Consider the following 16,675-nt stretch of genomic DNA (forward strand, 5'->3'; position numbering starts at 1 on the left):
GGAGGGGAAACTGGGAATGGAGAAATTTACATGTAAATAAAGAAAATATCTAAAAAAAAAAAGTAGCTGGTTAGAAAGATTCTTTTCTCAGAGTCTCTAGGATATTTACAAAGGTAGACCAACTAACATGAAACAGATGTAACACAGCTGGAAAGTAGAACTCCATCACCCACCTACTTGTACAAGCCACAGTATAGGTAACAAAGTTGCAAAGTAACAGTTATTTCTTAGGAATGTATAGCAAAGTTTTAATGCATAAAAAGCAAGCTTCTAAAGAAACATAACCAGAGAAATTTAAGACACAAGTGAACACTTAGTTTAAGCTCTGAAACCAATATCTCAGGAGCTGTTCCCCAGATCTTCATGTTCTATAATCAGAAATAAGTCATATAGAGGGCACATGCATGGTGCTGGTAGGTGGTCACCATGAGGTGTTGAGAGGCTCACATTCTGCAATACTGATCACCCAGACATTGCCCCTGCTAGCCCTGGTCTCTGAAGCTATTCTTCTCTGGCCTTCCCAAAAATAAGAACAATAAAAACTGTATTAGAAGCTAAAAACTAGCAAGTGTAACTAAAGATGGCAGTGGACAGACAGACCTCCTGGTGGTAATGAGCTATCATAGCCACTCTTAGAAACAGCCTTGTGGACACTCAAAACTGAAAAATGTAGCCCAGCAGGATGGCTCAGAGGGCATAGGCATCTGCCACTACACCCAACCACCTGAGCTCTATCTAAAAGTGCTGCTTTTTTTTAAACACCTAGGAATGGAAACTTCGTGTTACCCAACAATTCTAGTTCTGAGCTTGTGCCCAAATATAGCATCTACGAGATATAACTGTTCACTCATATTCTCAGTAACATTGTTCAGTCACTAGAATGTAGAAGCTTCTCATTTCTGTACTAATGGATACATTCATAGCAAAATGTCATTGACATATACATAATATTAAACTTCCAGAAGGAAGGTATTATAAGACATAACACAACAGAGATGATCCTGGGGGCACTGTGGTGAGTGATAAAGACAGCACCAAAAGAAAAAACCTGTTCATTCCACTAACACAAGGGATTGGAGTAGAATGTTAGGAACAGGGAAGAATTTTAATTTCCAGGGCTGAGCTGGAGGCTGGGTATTGTCCTTTAGTGGGACAAAATTTTTGCATGAAGAAAGCATGCTGGGGTGAGACCCTGGTGATGATTACATGGGATTATAGGTGGATTTAGTAGCATTAATCTGGATGTTTCTACCCTGGGATTTTACTATGACAAAACCGCACAGTGTTTTTCCAATACAGGTACATGAGCAGGCTAATAGGAGTCAGACATGGAACAGTGCCAATTCCCTTTTTATTGACAAGTGAAATTGTGACTCAGCATGGAGCATTCAAGCTAATGAATACAGTCTTCTTTTGTTTTTCTCTTACATGTATGTGAGCTCTGCCTACACATATTCTTACATACCATGTGTGTCCCTGGTACCTGAGGAAGCCAGAAGAGGGCATCAGATCTAAAATAACTAGAGTTTAGAGAGTCCTAAGCCACCATGTAGGTGCATGGATTGAACTGGAGTCCTCTGGAAGAGCCACTTAACTCTAGATGCTCTTAACGGCTAAGCTATCTCTCTAGCCCCACTGAATATCATTTTAGGATAATTATCTTTGAAGGAAATAATAAATTCTCAAAATTGCTGGCCTGGATATTTGTCTGCATTTTAATAAAATAAAGATTAGGGCCAATAATGTGAACATAAGCATGACTCCTAAATTTGAAAGGCTCTTGTGATTGACAGGACAACAGAGGAAGACTTGTGCAGAGAGGAGTGCTCCTATACTCTATTTCCTAATAGTTGTTGCTAGCAAATCATACTTTTCCGCAAATCATACATCCCCCCCCCCCCAAAAAAAAAGCTTTACTGATTCTTTTAGGAATTAGAGTTATCAGTCCTTGAAAATGCAGAGTGAGTTTAAGCCAGTAACTTAGGAACTCAGTGAGTGGGTATAAGAAGCAGACCAGCTGACTTTCAGAATAAAGGACAAAAGTCTGCATTGTGTTTTTCTTGCTCCTGGGGGAAGAAGCTTCCAGACAAATAAAGTTCAGAGTCTTCTCTGTTTCTACTGAAATTATGTCTGAAGGCTGCAGCATTGTTTGGTTCTCCAACGAGTCTGGTCAGCTGCTGCCCAGTGGGAAGATGATAGTAAATGTTGTCAGGTCAGAAGAATATTCCTCAGATGTTGGGGGAGGACATGATATTGGGCTGTTTTAGTTTATAAACCAAAGCAGGAGTTGTCTAGCAGAAAACAACAGCAACAGAGTAGAGGGAGAAAATTGTAGCTACATGTGAGTATAGTGATGGAGAGGTGATAGTTAAGTAGTTGGAAAAATAGATAGAAAGATGACAGATAGATAGACAGACAGATAGATAGATAGATAGATAGATAGATAGATAGACAGACAGACAGGGGACAATTACATGAATAAAGAAATGATAATAAATGATTGATAGATAAGATAGATGGATAGATAGATAGACGATAGATTAGATAGATAGAGGACAATAGCTACAGGGATAATTAGATGGTTACAGATGAGGGAATAAGTGATAAGTAACCAGTAGACAGCATTGACACATAAGTAGATGGGGATAGTGGCTGGGTGAGTGAATGAATGGATGGGCAATGAATAAACATATGGATAAGAAGGTAGAGGATAGACTGGAAGATAGATACCTTCAAAAGTTCTTATGAAGAAACCTACAACTGAATTAAAATATAATGACAAATTTGGAAAGTCATACTTATTGATGACAGAGAAATGACAGAGTGATACAATTTGACACTCAGGTCTCATGATAGATGGACAATGGATGGAAGATGGTTTCCATAACTTCAAAGGCATTGGACACCTGCCCCAGAGAGTCTCTTGTAATCACTCACTAAGTGAAGAAACCGAGTGGTGCAAAATCATCATTCCATGGTTTAAATGAAAAAAAAAAAAGCTATATGTGGGCCTTCAAATTCTATAATTGTTGATGGATGATTCAATGGATTATGGGCTGAGGATAGCTGCCTTCCATTCCAGTCTGATGGCTGCAGGTTCTCTTAAAATGGACAAAGTATATTCATCTGAACATGAATGCTCAGTTTACATAGACAAAGTATTTTCAACTGAACAGGTCTTTCAGAATCCTAGATTTTAGTTTCCCTTGAACTTTGCTTCAGTCAGAGAACCTGAGATGACACTGCTGAGCATGTACGTAGGTAGTTGGGGCACACCACATAGCCTGTGCAAACCCACTCTGGAGGGAGCTGGAGGGAGATGTCCTCCCACGGTCTCTGGAGACACCCTGACTCTTGACTAGTTGAGTTGTGAGTCTTTTGTATTTTTTTGACCTAGTTTCTGAAAAAATTCCAGTAGAAACACTCAAGAGTCTAACAGTAAAGCATCCTTCAGCCTCTCTCTGACAGACACTATTTTTTTTTTAAGGCCAACATACATTGTACAGACTGGAATCTGTTCATCAAGGTCCCAGTTGAGACTGCAAATTCCAAACACTTCACAATAGTGGAAACTATGCAGAACAGAATCTCCAACTTCACAAATAATTGGAAAGCCTCATTTTAGTTCATTTATCCAATGGGAGGCTTCTAGCCCCACATCTTTGGAATAAAGGACTAGATTCTAAAAGTTCATTGAAGTGATGGCTTTTTAATTTTATGATCAACTTCAGCAGGTGTTATTGGTGAGGTGTTGTTAAAGGTATAATTAAGTTACTAATAGGGAGGAACGAAATGATACATAAATCTAGAATGTTCCCTGGCCTGTCCAACATCTAGCCTCTTCTTTCTTGTTTTCTGTGTTTCCATTGAAAACCCAGAACCTGGCCCAGAGTACAAAGATCACTGACGGCCTATGCTATGACAGCCTCCATCTATCTTTGAAAGGGACATTTAGAATAATAGTCACAGTTCATTTTCCATCTGTGTCCATGGCAAAGCCCTTGACTATGTGTGAACATAGAAGGAGGTTTTCAAAACTTCCTCTCCCTTCCTCTCATGCTACTACCCTATTCAAATTTCTGTCATACCCACACATCTTCCCATGCTTACCCCATCTAACCCCAGTGTCCTCAAAGCATGTGTACTTGTCTCAGGATGACCACCCCCACCTTCCTTTATAGTCAGTCTTGATTTAAGCTATAGGAAGTGGCAGAGGCCACAGAGAGAATCCATGTTTTGTAAGTGAGGAGACAGAGGGACAAAGACAGATTGGTCTTTATTGCCAGTTGACATAGTTTAACAGCTATTTGAGAGTGTGAAAGAATAAAGCAAGGTAGGGCAGTTTTCTCTCCATAATAATGTAATATAATTGTGGTTAATGTTATCCATTCGTTACATCATATCTCTTTACAAATGTCACTGTATAAGACCTGAGTAAGTCTGTGCTCATCAACACTCCTAGAGAAGGTATAGGCAGGGCATGAGAGAGTGATATTCCTTAGTGAATTAGCCACAGGAACATTGTGTTTGTTCAAATAAATACGTGCCATATGTACCTAAGCAATGCTAATATTATTTTTATGTACAAGAATGTGAAAAAATAAATAAATTAAATAATAAAATTTTATATCAATAATTAGCTATAATATTTACAATCATACACATATTTTTTAAATATTAAATATTTTTCAAGGTTTACTTTGTGTGTGTGCATGCACGTGTGTGAGTGAGTGCGTGTGTGCGTGTGTGTGTGTGTGTGTGTATGTGTGTGTGTATGTGTGTGCCTGTGCCTACTATATGCATGTGCACCACATACAAGCAGTGCCTATAGAGCCCAGAAGAGAATCTGGAATCCTTTGGAACTGGAGTTACAGAAGATGGTGAGCTGCCATGTGGCTGTCAGGAGTCAAATCCATATCCTCTGCAAGAGCAGCCAGTGCTCTTAACCACTGACTTAGCTCTCCAGCCCATAATTAGAAAATATTAACATGACTATTTTGTAACAGGTCCTATTATTTAAGTGTGTATTCTTTCTGTTTTTTCAGTAAGCACAGTGGTGTGAGACACTACAAGCAAGTCCTTACAATCACCTTCTTTTTACAGGGCACACTCAAAACACATTGAGTATGTATATATCCTAATGCAAGCTTAGGTGGAGGGCACACTCAATCATTGAGTGTGTATCTATCCTAATGCAAGCTTAGGTGGAGGGCACACTCAATCATTGAGTGTGTATATATCCTAATGCAAGCTTGGGTGGAGGGCACACTCAAAACACATTGAGTGTGTATCTATCCTAATGCAAGCTTAGGTGGAGGGCACACTCAAACATTGAGTGTGTATCTATCCTAATGCAAGCTTAGGTGGAGGGCACACTCAAACATTGAGTGTGTATCTATCCTAATGCAAGCTTAGGTGGGGGGCACACTCAAACATTGAGTGTGTATCTATCCTAATGCAAGCTTAGGTGGAAGGCACACTCAAACATTGAGTGTGTATCTATCCTAATGCAAGCTTAGGTGGAGGGCACACTCAATCATTGAGTGTGTATCTATCCTAATGCAAGCTTAGGTGGGGGGCACACTCAAACATTGAGTGTGTATCTATCCTAATGCAAGCGTCTGTGGAGTCAAGGCAACTTTAATCCCATATGCCTAATGCTGAACTTTTGCTCCTTCATCTATAGCACAGCTCTTCCATGTCATACGCAAGATAGTCAAATAGTTTGCCCCCTCCCTTCCCGTGATCTTCTTCTTGGGATTCAAGATAAGTGCCACATTCCCTAACAGTGAATTCTCCCTACACATTGCTTCTCAGCCTTTGTGCTAAGATGGAGTGTATATTCTCTGTACAAACCTGAGCCAAAAACTTGGTATGGAGACCTGATGCTACTTGCTGAAGAGTTTCTTAACTTTACTGCCTTTTTATAAAGTATAGCTTTCTGATTTTCATTCATTAATTTAAAAATTACATTGGTAGTAGCTTCATCCTCTCTGCTATTTAAGTCTTATAACATGGGAAAATCTAACCCTTCCTCTGGATAGCAAGCTTCATATTTTGATCATTTCCCTGGGCAGTGACTTCAGCCCTCGTTAATGTTTAGGTTAATTAAGATCTGTATCTCTGAGATGTAAATTTCCTACTTCAGTTTATGAAGAGCGTGCTTTGATTTAATGCAATTTTCCCATGTGCCCTTTCTAAATTCTCCTGTCCATGTAACTCTTGGTTTCATACAACTCTTTACCAGTCATTGTGTGTGTTGGTTTAGCAGTCAGTCTGGATCTCTGAATTAATACCCTCTTCTCTGTATTTATGTATGAGTATATGAGCAATTTTTACATCAGCTATTTGTTTTTTATTTCTTCTGTTGTTGCTTGTTCTTAGAAAACTTTATTAAATAATGGTTGCCACCCCATGCTCATTCTAGTCAAAATACAAACATTGAAATTATTATCAAACTCACTTGGGAAAAAAAAAGACAACATCTAAACAAACATCTAAAAATCTAAGCAGCACAGCGGTGTAGTTAACACCCTGAAAAGCAACAGCAATAAAGCCAATCTCTCAGGCCTTCTCTTCCTCTCAGTCTCTCAGCTCTACCTGAAAGGGAAGAGAGCTCTATATTGTTGCTCACATAAAACAGATAGCCTACAATCAACTCCTAGCAAAGCAATCAGAAATAATTGGCTAACAAAGCTGCTCCTAAAAGTTCATGCTCCACTGGAGGGAGAGGAACCCTCAATGTGATTGGCTGGTACTGGAGCACTTATGAAACTAGACACTATCAGAATCCCACCAAACTTCTGCTACCAGACTCTGGTTCCCATCTTGGGTATGATAAGTTGCTCAGGACTTCAACACAGATCCAGAAGGCAGCTGGACAATACCAGCCCATGTGCTAGGAAAGTCAAATGTGTGATATTATGCCAGAAAGTGTTCCACTAACTCACTACATACATAGCACATACATACATACATACACACATACATACATACAAACATAGGAAACATTCTCAAAAGAAAAATAAATCATATTTTTCCTCTTCCTCTTGTTATCCTGAATGTTGGATATTTTCCTTGAGGGGGTCAAAAGTTAACAAAGCCTGTGATATTGAGTGTAAAAGTGGGGCCATGAGTCAGGTGTTGGCAGGTTTACATTTTCATGTGTGAATTTTTAATATAAATGTGGAGTGCAAGCATTAACACAAGTCAAAATGTCTCGGGGAGCATGTCTCAGTAGTACAACTTTATAATGATTATAAATGGACCTGTGAGATCTTTCTGGACAATGCTAGCATTTATATTTCTTAAAAAAATATGTAAATTTCTATTGGTACTTTTCATCATTCAGCCAGTCACTGCACTTTTAAAAACTGTGTTGTTCTGCATGGAAGTATGTATGTTGTTATTACCTATTTTCTGTTCCTGTAAGTTTGCTATTAAAATACATTAAACTATGAAAAATACAAAAAAAATCAGGTGGCCTTTATCTATTTATCTTGCTAAGGTTCTAGACCACATATCTTCTTTTGAGAAGTGTAGTTTGAGTCTTGATGCCACAGGTCAGTTGGAACCTCCAGTCATCAAGATATCTAGGGCTAAACCTAAATCCTAGGGTCCTGTGGGCCAGGCCTGCTTTCAGGCTGATTCCTCCCAACTGGACTCCATGTGTTAGAAACCACATGGAAAAAGCCATCATTGGCATTACGGACCACACCCATTTCCTCAGAAGGAAATCAGCAGATTGATGGCCACTGGCTCCTGTGGAGATGTCTGGTAGCATGGTTTGTCCTGATTCCATCATATCCAGTTCTCTGTAAACTCTAGACAGCCCGCTTGTCTGGATGATTCAACTGTCACCCCTTTAGGAATCTTCCAAAGCCAGCTCCCTGAGCACTCCACATTTATTTATTCCTAGCTGCTAAACAGGACTTGTCCCTCAGTCACCTGTGGAACTGCCTCCCATTCAGATTGTAGAGGGCCTGGCATTTGTAAACTGTCAGTTTTGTAAGTAAAGGTCACATTGTTCCTTTAATGAAAACCCATCAGTCATTCAGTGGCCTAAGCTGTACTCAACTTTTGACCAACTCCACTCTTGGTCTTTTATTGAGTTCAAAGTGATCATTATCAAAGTGTTGCATGCTAAATCAAAAGATCTGTGCTACTCTTCTCTCTGCCTGTGCAACTCCCCACCCTTTCCCGTGCTGCAGAAATGGAAGACCAATGCCAAGTCCTTCCACTCACCCTGATACCATTTTATTTATTCTATAAAACATGCTTATATTTCCCTGGCAAGCACTGCTGATACACCATAGAACTTTCTTTCATGCCAGGGTCAGAGCTGATCTCTGTGGCCAGTTTCAACCTGGGGAACTCATAATTCTCTTGTGATTAAAAACCTTCCCCAATACACTTCCTCCAGCTATCTTATGAGAAATGACTTTGCACACACACCCTCACTATTACCTCAATCATGACCCCCATTTGTCGTACTTGTCTGCACTAAGCAGGGGCAGGGGAAAAATACATTATTTAATTTATCACAAGACACAGGGAAATGATGTCCCCTTGGGGAAATTCCTGAGCTAGGATTTGGACCCTGCTGAGTGATAGAACTGTACTTTGAAGCATGGCTTGAACTTGACCACTCAATATCACTCCAAATGTTGGCAGACTTGAGGTCATTAGTCAGAATTAGTCTCCAACTGACACGTTCTCAACTCACACACTAAAAATGGATGGAAAAATTGGAGACAAATGCAACAGGAGAGACTATGCCTGGCGTGGTTTCCTGCCTGGTTCCTCACAGAAAGAATTCAGATCACACAGTCTATTACCACGGGGAAGAGAAAGTTGCCACATACTCAAGTCCTTAAGTGTGTTGACTTTAGACAAGTCAGCAAGTGCTCGCAGAAAGCCTAGGGACACTTTACGTCAGTGTTGTCATCATATGACCCTTCTTCTTTCAATGGAACCACTTGGAGCTGGTGCTGGGGAAGGGCTTCAGGTCAACGATCTCATTTACTATCTCAAACAAAACAGGTGAGGGAGTGTCTGTTCTGGAATTCTAGATCACGAGGCCAGACTTTAGGCACGAACCTTTGCAGGTCCACACCCTCAGGAAAGCGTCTCTCGGTAAATCGTGGGAGTGACACACCTGACTCCTAGAACAACCACTAGTTCGGACCTGCAACATGAGTGAGGTTGGTTCTATCCTCATCCAGGACAATGGCTAGACCTCACTTTACATTTTGCTTGTTGGGATTTGGAAATTGGGGTTAAATAGGGCTTTGATGAAAATGCCTGCAGTTTTGAGCATGGCTCACATACTACCTATAATCTATTTTCACATATACACACACACATACACACACACACACACACACATATGTACATGCACAGAGAGAGGTAAAGAGAGAGAAGCACACACAAAAACTCCCAGTCATCATTTTAATTTTGCATTCAAACTTCCATTAATTTCTAAATAAACCTACATCTCTAGAGCTATCAAGCTACTCCCAGAACAAAAGGGCATTACAGAAGTAAATTTGCATATGAAATTGAAGCCAGGGTCACAATTAACCCCTGTGATTTAGGTCCATATGTAAAATAACGTTAGGACTTACTAAATAAACCAATTAATTAATCAATTATTTAGTTACTCCAGGGCTTCAGATTGAAGTCTTCAGCTTTGTAAAGGATGCTATGCTATGCTATTAACTTTTTAAAGGCACAGAGCCTGGTCCTTCAGGAAGATGGCAGCTCTGGAAGTGTGTGGGATACTGAGGTCATAGAGATAGTGGACCCTCCGATGTTCACAGTGAGGGCTCCTTGGCTAGTGTCATCCACAAGCACTCATGTTCATGCAGTTAGAGAGCGGCATCAGTAGAACCTCAGAAAGCACAGCTCTCACCGGCTCGCCTCTTTAGCTGCCTCCACAGCCTTTAAGATCCTGTGATCTATTTCCAACTCTACAGAAGTTCATTGAGATATATATAGACTTTGGGTCTGGTAATTTCAGGGTGCACTAAATATTTATGTGCAATGTTATTTTTAAACAAATTAGAGCTAATAGAGTTCTCAAAGTTATAAGTTGTAAAAGAGATGATGTCATTAACTGTTCAAGCATATTAGTAAACTCTCAAGGTCAAACTCTGTCATCTGCCAATAAGAGAAATCACTTCAGTCAGAGATGGTTTGCTCTTCTAATCTGTCTATCTTTGAATAAACTAAGATCTGACAACAGATAATAGTGGTTTATGTCTTAAAGATTTGATTTTTGAGAACAAAAGCTTAATTTTGCAGTTTATGGGCAAGATGGTTTTTTTTGTTTGTTTTTGTTTTCCTGCTTTGCTGCCCTTGGAAACACTAGCAACGTGCAAGTCGAAAACAAAGGGAGGCAAGCCTATACCATAGCTCCAGCTCATCCAAGGTTCTGAGCATCAGCTTTCAAATAACCAGCTGTGTGGGCACTGTACTGTTGAACGGGGGCAGCTTGAACGTGTGCTCTGTGATGCTCCCATTTAACTGCATCTCTGAGATAGCGCAGGAAATCTCCGCTCCTGCACGGGCTGCTTCTCAAGGTGAAGATCAGTGTATTGATAAGAAAACAGCTGCTTGCCAGCGTTTCTTGCTCTGAGGCAGGAAATGAAGGCTGCAGGACAGGAGATATGCCTGGCTTTATCAGAGAGGATAAAAAACCAAGACAGCTTGGCTGAGAGAAATCATTTAAAAGGTCAAGCTAAGAGAGAAAAATAGCCCTCACTTCTCAGAAACCCATGGACGACATCTGGCCTGGCACTTCTGTTCTTCCCAGACAGTCAAGACAGAGACTATATGAGCTACTTTGTAAGGACAAGCCATCATGGATGAGGAGGCCTGTGTCCTAGCCCTGTCATTTGGGATGCCACGAGTCCCAAGTGAGCCTGGAACAAGTGCCATGTGAATCCCCATCCAGACCCAATGGCACTAGCTAGCTTCACATTATATTAGAAGTTATAGTCTCCCTCAGTTCTTAAGTCTTTTAATATTTGGACGGCCAACTATGAAAACTCCCATTTTACAGAGCAGGAAAAATATAAGGTCATCAGGTATTCCCTTGCCTCCAAGGAAATGGGACTTTCTCGTGTCTCACCTGACTCCTCATTTGAGTAACATTCCTGCCAACATAATGGATTCGCTAAGACCAGGACTAAATCAAAGCTGATGAAAACAACAAAGACCAAAAGATTCTGATACTAAATGAGGCCTCTTAAAGGAAATTATGTGATTCCAAATACTTGTCTTATAAAGACACAAATGTGTTACTTTGTTTAAATTTGTCAAGTGCCATTTTATGCACCAACAGTCATAAAACACTGAGAGCAAACAAGCACCATGCCTTCTTGTCCATGTCACCTCCTTTGGAGGAAACTTTTAGCACTCCTAGTAGCACAAGCTACTGGGAGCCACCGTACTCCTTATCTTACATTAACGAAGACTTCTGAAAGTGGAAACAGAAACCAGGGTACTGTTCTGATAACGGTGATATGATTAAAGACATACAGACATGATCTGTGTCCAATACACTCTTGTCCAGCAGTGGTAGAAAATTGAACAGGTCACGTAAGAGGCAAATGAAACTTCTGATTTTAAGATTCATTCATAACTCATTGCTGACTTTCAGAGGGTGAGAGAGTTTCTTGGGAATATAAACTTCAGTGAGACAAAACTATGAAAAATTTGCCACTTCAAACTCTTGAGTCTATATTAAATTTTTTTTTTCGAGACAGGGTTTCTCTGTATAGCCCTGGCTGTTCTGGAACTCACTCTGTAGACCAGGCTGGCCCAGAACTCAGAAATCTGCCTGCCTCTGCCTCCCAAATGCTGGGATTAAAGGTGTGCGCCACCACCACCCTGCTTAAAATGTTTTACATGAAAATTTAGTTTCTATGCATCTGATATATAAAATTAAAAAAGGAAATATTGAAGTCAACATTAATATGCCCTAGATTAAAACAGCCAAAGAAAGTGAAAAAAAAATATTGTGGTTCAAAGGAAAAGTTTTTAATGTAAGCCAAGGAAGTGAGTATTTTTGATAGGGTATGTTTGAAATAATGATCAGGTAAAATTATTTTGAATCTTAATGGGGTGATGCCTTTTTAAAGATTCAAGATGAAGAGCACATTATAATCAGAACAACTGTAGCCACAGCCTAGGGACTGCCTGCTCATTTTCTGAATCCAGACAGTGCAGAGTCATGAAGCCTTCTGCAAATGTTAGCAGTGTTTGTGTTATCAATGGGAATCTGAACTGTACCATTTTAAACCTACTGTAATGGTAAGTCTCTGCAGTCTGTTTGCCTGGATTTACAACCCCAAGGAGACAGACACTGAGTGTGTGGTTAAGAGCATTAACAGAGGGGACTGACTTGGGAGGAAGACCCGCCCTGAATTTGAGTGGCCCATTCTCAGGACTTGAAAGCCAATACTGAACAAAAGAGGAAAGGGCAAAGATAGTTTAGAATCAGCATTCCTTTCTCCCAGCATCTTTGTTTAAGGACATAAGCAATCAGCCTGGACCTCTGACCTTCACAGCCTAGATCCATCAAACTGTCCTGCTGGGATCAAGGAAGGTGTGGAGGGGGTGAACCACACCCAGGAACAAGATTTCCTCTCCTAAGCTGCTTTTCCTTGGGTATTTGTCACATCAAAGAGCAAAGGAACAACTACATGAATATTCTGTTTCTCTTCAGCTCTCATGCAAAATCTCTCTCATTTCTGGAGAAGAATTAAAATCAGAACAAAGAATAGCAACCAGCGTTTCCTGAAAGATATCTCTTACCCTGGCAAAGTGGTGCCACCGAGTCCCACTGGTACACGCCCACGGGGTTCCGCCTGCAGGTCGCATTGCTGTGGCCAATCATTCGATATCCAGGCTTGCAGAAGTAGTGTACCTTGCTCCCCACTGCCCCGGCAGTTTTATTTAAAATTCCACCATTCTTGAGTGTAGATGTGAGGCTGCAATAAGGAGCTGGGACAGGGAAACAGACACAAGGGGGTTACAAACCAATCTGGGACACAGACCAGACAAACAAAAGGGGCTTAAAAGCTGGGAAATGAGCAGCAAGTACAGGCTTTTCAAGTAAGCATCTAAGAGCCCTACAGGGTTTCCTTGTGAACCGCTGGCCCCTGTTGTGTTTCAACACTAGAGCATGACAGATCTTCACAGTGGGTACCCACCCCACAAGGTACCCTCAGGCTGCCACTCATGAAGACAAGGTAAGAAGTGACATGGCCTTGCTCAGGGTACCACCTTTGTAACCTCAAGATTCTCTACATTTTAAGAAAGGAATAATTAAATAATTAAAAAAGAAAACAGGCATTGAACATTTTTTTGCAATCAAGAACATGAAGTTTTAGTCGTCTGATGGACTGTGCTTGCACACAGATATAAAACTCTTTTTTTATAATACATGAGATTTGAGTAAACTCTTTGCTCAAACACAGAAAATGCAGACCATTACATTATAAAAGAAAATTTATATTAGCAACAAGTATCCCCTTTTGCTAGGGGACATTTTTAAACTTAGAGATGGCTATCAGTTTTTATTTATTAATTTAAATTTAATTAAAACTGGTAGCCAAACCTGTGTCCCCTGTGAGTGCTGAAAGTGCTCTTGATTACCGAGCAGTCTCTCTAGCCCAAACAGGTTAGTTTCAAAGCCATCGTCTTCCACATAACAAAGGCAATATTTGGATAGCTGAAAGGGCCTACATCCTATTAATCTATTTAGTGGAACACCATTATTTTGTCTTTACAAATCTGCTTTCTTATATTACAAAACCCTATGATTGCCTGTCAATAAGTAAAAAGAACAACACGAGAGTTCAGAGCTGGGAAGTCCCCATTCCTTTTCCTGAATGACCTTCTCCCCAGTCACAGAGCACAAAGCCCAGGCTCATATTGGGATGATCCACAGCATGTATGCCAGGCAAATTCAATGTGCAGATGTGAAGGATATGGTCTTGTGGACCATATGTTATGGGGTGAAGCCTACTAGCTTATCTCTGGATGAACTCCTAAAAGACAAGAGAGTCTGAATTTTAAGGAAACAATCTGTGTGTAGGTATATTACACAGATCATATGCATGTGTGTATATGCGTGAACATATGACATATGCAGATACACCTCCATTAGAAACCAAAAATTCATGGCTGCCCATCTGATGTGTGGTTAAAAAAGGGAGTCTGTTGCCCCTTGCATAGAATAATATGCCTCAGGAGGTAGAAATTAGTGTTTGAAGATTTTGACATATTTCACATCAGTGAACTTCCTCTGCACTAACCACTTCTGCATATTGCAATAAACTCAAAAAGGCTCAAAAGTCTGAGCATCTATTCTTCAGAACAAGGCTAAGAGTCTAATCCCTGCTCAGGTTCCATGGCACAGACCTGAGCATGTTTCTAACCATATTTTCAGGGAAAGAATGTCTTAAAACCCTCCGCATTGTTGTCTCAACACCACAAGTTCCAAAGCCTGGCTGGTGGTGATGTTTTCTAATCTCTTTCAACCAGAGAAGGCTAGAATCTTCCAGCCCCCAACACCCAACTTGCCACATAAGGCTGTTCTCCGTCCTGAAAACATACATCACCAATGGGAGTAAAAAAGCCCTTTGTGAAGACCTTGCATCTAATGTGCTGGCTGCTACCATTCCAAGGAAGACAGATCTTCAAGATAACTCCATATACCACGGTTTGGGAGGATCTCAGAGGGCTGTGCTTCATAATTGAACTGCTCCCAGGAATTAAGTCCCTTTATGCTTTCGTGGGGTAAGAGAAACACTGTTCAGATTACATTGAAGCCTGTACTAGGGCTTAACATTGCATTGATGTACTGGGAGATTTAATTAATTTAATACAGATATCAACTTACAGACAACGATAAGTAAATAAGGAAAAAGGATGAAATAACTCCGATCTTGATATAGAACTACACCTATATGAATGCCAAATATAGATTTATAATGTAAATATTTATATAAAACATAGACTAGTATATAAAGTATAGGTATATGTAAAGATAAATATATAGAATGCAATAGATAGAGTGACTAGCTAAGGACAACTGTAATTATTGTTTATACCATTTATAGCAGTATAATCAACTCTCATTTGTTCCCAGTGTTAATACTAATTTTGGCTATATTACTGTAATTTGGGGCAAATGTCTTTATTATCCATGGTATAAAATTTTAATATTTACTCTTTAATCAATAACTTATAGCATATTAATCAAGTTTTCTCTTTAGTTTAGGGCTCTCACTCCACTCTGTTCCTCTTGTTGGCCTTTAACGTCACTGCAGCCTAGACCTAGTGTTAAGATGAATGTGGCACTGAAAGCCATTGCAGTTGATGTCCAGGCCCTCCTACTCACCTGCATAGCGAATCTTGAATCCTTTCTTGCTGGTTGCATGGTCTGTAGACCAGCGGAGGTATAGATGATTACTTCTGCTGGTAAAATTGGACTGTTCCGTGTGGTTCCCACTTAAGATCACTAACAGAGGACTTTGCCCAGAAGAACCTAAAAAAAAAAAAACCAAAAAAACCAAAAACCAGAAAAACAAAACTTTCAGATGTGGGCACCTACAAAATGCAGATCATTCTTAGCTGATGTTTAAACATGTATACATATGTACAATAGACAGTTATATATTTTCAAAGCAAGAAAAATATTCAAATGAAAATAATAACAAATACGTTGTGTGGTAATGAAACAATGTGAGGAAGAAGAAGAAACTCAGGCACATAAGTTACTGGTGACATATTATGGAAATGAATGAAATACATTAGTGAAACCATGACATTTAAACGTGAGAACATCCTTTTATTGTTATAATGTATAATATACTACACATATGGAAAACTAGAATCTTCCTTGCAATGTCACTTGGTGTATAATAAAGCCGATCACTTTGGGGAACAACGTGATGATACATAGTGAAATTGAAGTTTTAATTTCATCAGCTCTAGCACATAGGTACACAAAGTTACTTACATAGCAAACACATTTCAATATTACTGCTCATGATAAACTTTGGACCAAAACTTTCTTTAAGAGCTGTAAATATCATGAGGAGAAATTAAATTTATAGAACATCTAAAATTAATAAAGTACATATGTAAATTTATATAGAAGAGTCCAAAAGTAACATATGGATGTCTGAAAGTACTCACTGTGGATTAGTACCATAGTAACTCACAGTCAGAAATGTGTGTGCAGAGAGATGACTGATGGGCTGCTGGAGAGTAGATGGACTGAGAGATGCGGAGTAGATGGATGGATGAGAACAGAGAGGAAGAAGAAATGATGGAAGCATTCATAACAACCACCCACTTCTCTCTCTTTGGGCTATAGGTGTCCCCATTGGACCTAGGAGGGGCCTATGTGAATAGACAGTCTGAACGAATGTCAGTGTGTCTATAAAGAAGCCAGGGTCCAGGAAATGTGAAAATAATCTAAAAGTTATCATTGACATATACCTTTATTCTGTAGCTCTAACAGTTTTCAAAATGTTTATACAGTAAAGTTATTAAATGTCCAGTGTAACACCCAGTGACTGCATCTTCATGTCACTTGGGAGAGAAAACAGTTTCTAGAAACAGGAGTTAGGTTCTGCTGCCTTTCTATTGTGGA

At 39.8% G+C, this 16,675-nt stretch overlaps 1 protein-coding gene across 6 annotated transcripts in view; it reads right to left on the bottom strand.

Annotated features, from left to right (window-relative positions):
- Nucleotides 1-16,675, bottom strand: part of Csmd1 (CUB and Sushi multiple domains 1) — a 1,620,113-nt gene that overhangs the window by 74,566 nt on the left and 1,528,872 nt on the right. For all 6 annotated transcript variants that reach the window (XM_031339198.1, XM_031339200.1, XM_031339199.1 and 3 more), the window contains 2 exons: nucleotides 15,416-15,562; nucleotides 12,823-13,011 (listed from right to left, as the gene is read on the bottom strand). In XM_031339198.1, coding sequence (XP_031195058.1) covers nucleotides 12,823-13,011; nucleotides 15,416-15,562 — 336 coding nt within the window. The remainder of the gene's footprint in view (nucleotides 1-12,822; nucleotides 13,012-15,415; nucleotides 15,563-16,675) is intronic.

Source organism: Mastomys coucha, unplaced genomic scaffold, assembly GCF_008632895.1.
Source record: "Mastomys coucha isolate ucsf_1 unplaced genomic scaffold, UCSF_Mcou_1 pScaffold22, whole genome shotgun sequence".
Lineage (NCBI taxonomy): Eukaryota > Metazoa > Chordata > Mammalia > Rodentia > Muridae > Mastomys > Mastomys coucha.